General features: G+C 40.8%; 1 protein-coding gene and 1 non-coding gene across 2 annotated transcripts; both read left to right on the top strand.

Annotated features, from left to right (window-relative positions):
- The first annotated feature begins 697 nt into the window (after positions 1-697).
- Positions 698-6,361, top strand: Sap30 (Sin3A associated protein 30). The gene is made up of 4 exons (XM_020186906.2): positions 698-1,327; positions 2,944-3,069; positions 3,611-3,709; positions 6,027-6,361. The coding sequence occupies exons 1-4, from the start codon at positions 1,010-1,012 to the stop codon at positions 6,147-6,149; spliced, it is 666 nt and encodes a 221-aa protein (XP_020042495.1). The 5' UTR covers positions 698-1,009; the 3' UTR covers positions 6,150-6,361.
- On the top strand, positions 2,368-2,497 carry LOC141417112 (small nucleolar RNA SNORA51). The gene has a single exon (XR_012441731.1). It is a non-coding gene; the product is annotated as a small nucleolar RNA SNORA51 (small nucleolar RNA).
- Positions 6,362-6,646: the final 285 nt, after the last annotated feature.

Genomic DNA, 6,646 nt, shown 5'->3' with positions numbered 1-6,646 from the left:
CCACAATTGGTTATGCCAAGATGGAGCTGCAGGACCTCAGGACTGGAAGAGCGCAGCATCGCCTGAGTGCTCCTTGGCTTGGGTTTCCCACAAAAGCATGATCACATCACAAATTTGAAACGGCCCGGAAACTTTTTCCACAGGCTCACTTATCACACCCCCCCCCCCACACACATAATTTAAGGTTCTCCTCAGGTGTCGGCTGACAGTCTGAATACCAACTCTGAGAAATAACAGGAGCTAAATGCAGCCCACCTCCAAGGGAGAAGAGAGAGACGAGAAGCCACAGTAAACCTTAACCTCCCACTCGGGTTTGCCCGGTGCTTAAAAGAGAGGAGAGAGGGGAGAGGGAGAAACGGAGAGGGAGAGAGAAAGAGAGAAAGAAAGAGAGAAAGAGAGACAGGGAGAGAGAGACAGAGAGAGAGAGAAAAGAAGAAGAGAAAGGAAGGGAGGAAAAGAAAGACAAGGAAAGAAAGAAAGAAAAGAAAAGAAAGAAGAGGGAGAGGAAAGGAGAGGGAGTAGACAACAGAGACAGGAGGCCGGTCGCCATCCGAGGAATGCTGGGATGAGTAGTTCCTCCAACTCGGCCAGCCCGGCGCTGGTTCACAACTGAACGCTGGTTGGCGAAGCCGCCGAAAACTACAATTCCCAGAATGTTCCGCGGCAGTGGAGGGGCGGGGCAAGAGGAGGTACGTCGTGCTTGCGCAGGTCCCGGGGCCGAGGGAGGCGGAGGCGCACCGGTCTAACTGCTTAAGTCTCCATGTGACAGTGTGTGGGGGTCTCCTCTCCCGGCGCCGCTCGACACTGGGTCTCAGGCACAAACACTCTCCACTATTCCAGCATCGACCGAGACCAGCAGGCCGAGGTCACTTCGTGCTGGGCCGTGCCGCCACCGAACTTGGGGTGCAGAGTGATTTGCCGCCGCCGGGGAGGGTGCCCGGGGGACCTGGCGGAGGGCGGCGGAGCGAGCGGGATTTCTGTCAGAGCCCGAGCCTCAGAGTACCGAGACATGAACGGCTTCACTCCTGAGGAGATGAGTCGCGGCGGGGACGCGGCCGCCGCCGTGGCCGCCGTAGTTGCGGCTGCAGCTGCCGCCTCTGCCTCAACGGGGAACGGGAACGGGGCGGGCGCCGGGGCTGAGGTGCCGAGCGGCGGGGCGGTCTCGGCGGCGGGGCCCCCGGGAGCGGCGGGGCCGGGCCCCGGGCAACTGTGCTGCCTGCGGGAGGACGGTGAGCGGTGCGGGCGGGCGGCCGGCAACGCCAGCTTCAGCAAGAGGATCCAGAAGAGCATCTCCCAGAAGAAGGTGAAGATAGAGCTGGATAAGAGCGTAAGTGGCGGGGGCCGCGGAGTCAGGGGGACTGCGCGGCGACACGGCTTGCTGGCGGGGTGCCAGACCTGGCGGCAAAGCGGGGCCGGGCGCTCTCGGCGAGGGCGCAAACAACAAAGTCTGAGCAACTCCGGCCGCCACCCCCGCGCACGCACACGGCGCCGCTCGGGCCTCCGCCCCCGCGACTCCCGCCGCGGTTCCCGCGCGGGCTCGCTCTTGCGCCTGAGCTGCGATCTGGAAGCCAAACAAAGGGGATCGCCGCCCCGAGGGCCCCCAGAAGCTGCCCTGCAGCCCGGCCGCCCCTTCTGGAATGGAGGCGCCTTCGTTGTGCTGCCCAGTCCGCGTTTGACTCCGGGGCCAGGGGAGTCCCCCGCAGCCTGGGAAGAGCTCGATCTTGTGTTGGTCTCTTTGCTCCCTGCATAGTGGAGCGAAGCCCAGCTGGCTTTGCAGGGAGCCCTGTTGCAAACGGCAGCGCTTGGGGCAGCTGCTCGGAATCGGCCACAAGGAAGCCTCTGCGGCTTGGTAGCCATCGGGATTTGTTTCTTGACGATCTGTGAGGTTTTTGGAAAGAGCCATTGCTACTTTCCGGAGCTCTTAATGCTGACAGATACGGAACGTAGCACACGTCCTGTATGTTTTTAACTTGCACTTAGCTTGGAAGTAAATTTAAAAGCTAGTTAGCTCACCCTTAATTGATTGTGGCTTTTTTTTTTTTTTTAAAAAGGAGTTAACTCCATACTTGAAGCCCAGTATTTTCCTGTCACTGTGCAGCGCTCCAGATCTCACGTAAAGTTTTTGAAAAGTTTGTGATTCAGTTGTTCGGTAGTGTGCATGAGAAAGTTTTCAGGTGAACTTAATTTCAGATTGCTTTAATTGGAAACGACGTATTGCGGATAAAATACATTCATTTGATTCTCAGGAAGAAAAGTTAGTGATTGAATTTAAACAAAGAATGTGAGTTCTGTAGCTGATTTGTAAAAGTCGATAGTTTGTATCTGGAATATAATTCGAGTATTCAATTAGAAAGATTAGAAAGCATAGGCCTCCTGGTGTTTACCACTGGCTGTGTTCTTAAACACTGACCATATAGAAAGAGGTAGAGTAACCTACCCCATATACACCTCAGCCCAGGCCCTGTGCCTTGTCTGTATCGGGAATGGGGAGACAGGGATTAAAAAAATTTTTTTTTAAAGATTAGAAAGCATAATTACTAAAATACGTTGTCTTTTACAGAGAAAATACTATCAAGTACAAAAATTGTGGGCAGTAAAAATCCAGCATGAACTAACTAGTTCAGGTCACCCTCAACTACAGTCTGATTAAAAAAAAAGATTGGACTTTCTCATTCTCCTCAAGCTCCCTCTCTTCCCCAGCTGGAACCATACTATTCCTCCTTCCCTACACTCCCCATTCACTTAACAGGTTAACAGTACTGCCAGATATCTTATGTTTTAACAAGGTACGGTATTTAAAAATAGATGGAAACATGCCATTGTCTTAAAAATGGCCTGGTTTGACTGTCTATTAATAATTTACTGTGGCCCATGCATTTTACTAATACATAACACATTTTTCTATGTCTATCATAAACAATCTGTGAAACTTTTTTGTTTCAGGCAAGGCATCTTTACATTTGTGATTTTCATAAAAACTTAATTCAGAGTGTTCGGAACAGAAGAAAAAGAAAAGGGAGTGACGATGATGGAGGTGATTCACCTGTTCAAGATATTGATACGCCAGAGGTAGATGAAAGTTTTTGTATGGTGAATGTAAATCATAAGTATTCCATTCAGAAATTTTGTAAAAAGATTTGAACAATAATCATGGTACTGGAGTTTGAACGCAAGTGCTTTACCACTTGGGACACACCTCTAGCCATTTTGCATTAGTTATTTTTCAGACCAGGTCTCCATTTTTTTTGCTCTGGCAAGCCTTGGACCGCTACCTGTACCTCCCAAGTAGCTGGAATTCAGGCATGAGCCACCTAACATGTGAGAAATCTGAAAATGAACAAAACATTAGATAGCCAGTTAATGTATATTTTCACAATTTGAATTGACAGTTCTTACAGCTTTGTTGTCATAGAACTTCCTCTTCTTTGTCCTCAAATGTTTACAATATTTGTCCCCAAAAAGATTAAACTGCTTAATAACTTACAGGTTTGATTAAATAAAAGGCTTTTAACAACAAAATTAAATTTTTGTTGTACTGAAGTTGAAGTTGTTATTGTACATATCAGTGATATGCCAGTGAACTAATTCATATGTCTTAATTTTTTTCTAGGTTGATTTGTACCAATTACAAGTAAATACACTTAGGAGATACAAAAGACACTTCAAGCTACCAACCAGACCAGGACTTAATAAAGCACAACTTGTTGAGGTACATATGATATTTAAATTTTTAAAATTTTTTATTCACTCTCTGTCATTCTCTTTCCTCTCTCACCTTAAACTGTTTAAGTTTTAAACCTGTTCACACAAGCAAGTACTCATTAAATGCTAATGGAATTACTAGTACACTATATGTAACAGTATATTTCTGTTAGAAGTGTCAAAGTTAATAAGAAATCCATTGTTGAAGAATCTGGTTGCCTGAAAACATTTGTCTGCTACTTGGGAAATCCTTTTATTTAATGATTATCCAATGGATTGTATACAGATTGTGTACAGTATCCTCTAATAATAGCTTTCAAAATATTGAATGAGATGAGAACCAGTGACTCATGCTTGTAATAGTAGCTAGTCAGGAGGCAGAGATCAGGAAGATCTCAGTTTGAGGGGGGTTTAAGGGGGAGGAACTTATTTCAAAAATATCCAACACTAAAAAGGGGTGGTGGAGTGGCTTAATTGGCAGAGTGCCTGCCAAGCAATTATGAGACACTGAGTTCAAAAGATAGATAGATAGATTTTTAAATATATAGATGTATATCTGTGTAGATATATATATGTAGAGAGAGAGCATGAAAATTTTTTCAATTGTTATTCTGGAAAGCTGATAGTTTTAAATTTCCAGTTAGTAAATATTTATTGAACATCTAATTGAGGCATAACAAATAAGCCTTAATGTATGTAACAGAATTTAGTTTTTAAAGCTTCTAGTGAAATAGGTCCACCAATGAGTCCCTGAAGTGTTTCTGTAAATTGCCAATTTAACTATTCCAGAATTTGTCCTTGTTAGTTTGTTTTACTAGAGGCATTTATGTTTTCTTCACATTGAAAGAGAAAAGACTTTATCTCAGCTTTTATTGCAGTTTGCTTTGATATAGCATTTCTGGCCCACCAGTGAGTTTTGAAAAGCTGACTGAATATGGGTGTTGTGAAGAAGTAATAGAACCAAGAAATTCGTGCATCTTATTAAGATGTTTATGGATTTATGTATTTGTACTATGATCATTTAAAACAAAAAAATTTTAACTTACGACACAGAATAGGAATGTAATATATACAGTTTTCTCATATTCTTCAGCTTGAATTTTGTGGTTATCCTACATTTTCTATAAGTTGCATGTTAAATAAAAGTTAAATAGAAGTTACAATTTGGCAGAATGCTCTTTAGCATTGTTAAAATACAATATATTAATTATTTAGCCAACATTTCTTCTATATTTGTTGCCTAGGCAACAAAAATACAGTATTTCTATAAATTTGATTTAAAAGATCTATTCTTTTTTTTATTGTACAATACACAAATATATACATATTGCTTACCATGATGAAATGTATTGGATAATAATCAAGTTAAGGCACCTTTGTTCTGCAACAGATGAGACCCTGATTATTTAACTCATTATTTAAAATATTACATTTAAATTTATATTTTTAATGCATTACTCACACCTCAAATTTATGATAATCTGACCTTCTAAAAACAGTTATTATTCCTGAACTATTTTCTGTTTTAAAAATAAGAAATCTAGAGTACAGATAATTCATAAGAACACCCCAGTTTATCCTTCTGTTGTTAGTTGCAGTACACATGTATAGATTATCACAATAAAAAGCCAAGGAAGGAAGCAAGAGGTCTTCAGTGAGTATCCCTCTTTCTCCTTTCATTTTCCGTTTATAATTGTTATTCAGAAAAATTTTCAAGGACCTTTTACAAAGAATACTGCCAACAAATGAATTGAATATAATTTGCATAAAAGATACTTGTAAGATACTTCATGGGGATTGGTGGCATGGCTCAAGTGGTAGAGCACCTGCCTAGCAAGCATGAGGGCCTGTGTTCAAACTCCAGTACTGCCAAAAAAAAAAAAAAAAGTTATTTCATGGTTAGTTTCTTTAGTATCAAAATTTTATCAACTTCAGACTAATCTTTTTCTATGAATAAAGTCTTAAACTATTCCTAGTATGATGTGTATAGCCTCTAATGTTTTATTGCATTGTTATTTAAAGTTTAAAAGTAAAAATATTTCCTTCCTAATCTGGATTGTAATTTTAAAAATTAAAACAAAAGAAAAAATATATCTAATCAGTGTATATTTAATTTAGTGTACCAAAGGGTCCTTTGAAATCAGACTGTCTCATTCATAACATCTTATTTTATGTACTTTTTGTCCTGTTGGTATTTTGTGAAATACAGTTTAATTTTAGGAGAAATAGCTCTTGTTAAATAGCACTTTTGATGACCTAGTTTATGAGGTTTATGAAGTCTGTTATCTAAATTTTAATTTCCTCAATTTTTTTTTCCTTTATAGATAGTTGGTTGCCATTTTAGGTCTATTCCAGTGAATGAAAAAGACACCTTAACATATTTCATCTACTCAGTGAAGAACGACAAGAACAAATCAGATCTCAAGGTTGATAGTGGTGTTCACTAGGGAAGATGTCATTCAGACTAATACTTGGATGTTCAGAGGTTAAGAATTTTACTGTTTTTTCATATGTAGAAGTGTCCCTTGTGTATTTTTTCTACAGAGGCTTTTCTCTGCTTTTATTTTCTTTGTTTCTGACTCTAATAATTAGTGGGAGACTCATAGAAAATGAGTTTCCTAGATTAAAAATATTTTAAATAAAGGTTATTGCTATTGTAGTTGCTTCAGTGTATTTATTTGGTGAAACTTGATTTTTCTCTTAAATTGATGTTTAGAGGTCAGAATTAAGATTTTATGTAAAGGTCCTTGGTTTTGTAACTGTTTTTGTTAAATTCCAAGACATTAACAGGTTAAGGAGAAGTAACATATAACCCATTTGCTTTCTCTAAGATAATCTGATTTGGAAATTAGGATATCTGAATAGCATTATTTCTTTAAAGTGCTGTATAGTGCCAACAGATTTAAAATAGATTTCTACTGAGATGCAAGCTCTTTTTTATTTT

Source organism: Castor canadensis, chromosome 14 (assembly GCF_047511655.1).
Source record: "Castor canadensis chromosome 14, mCasCan1.hap1v2, whole genome shotgun sequence".
Taxonomy (NCBI): domain Eukaryota; kingdom Metazoa; phylum Chordata; class Mammalia; order Rodentia; family Castoridae; genus Castor; species Castor canadensis.
This window is presented reverse-complemented; position numbering and strand designations above follow the sequence as displayed.

Excerpts from the sequence above, each read along its gene's own strand:
- Sap30 (XM_020186906.2), top strand. The coding sequence starts at position 1,010 with ATGAACGGCTTCACTCCTGAGGAGATGAGTCGCGGCGGGGACGCGGCC. Across the intron at positions 3,070-3,610 it reads AAGATATTGATACGCCAGAG|GTTGATTTGTACCAATTACA; the intron begins GTAGATGAAAGT and ends ATTTTTTTCTAG. Across the intron at positions 3,710-6,026 it reads ATAAAGCACAACTTGTTGAG|ATAGTTGGTTGCCATTTTAG; the intron begins GTACATATGATA and ends TTTCCTTTATAG.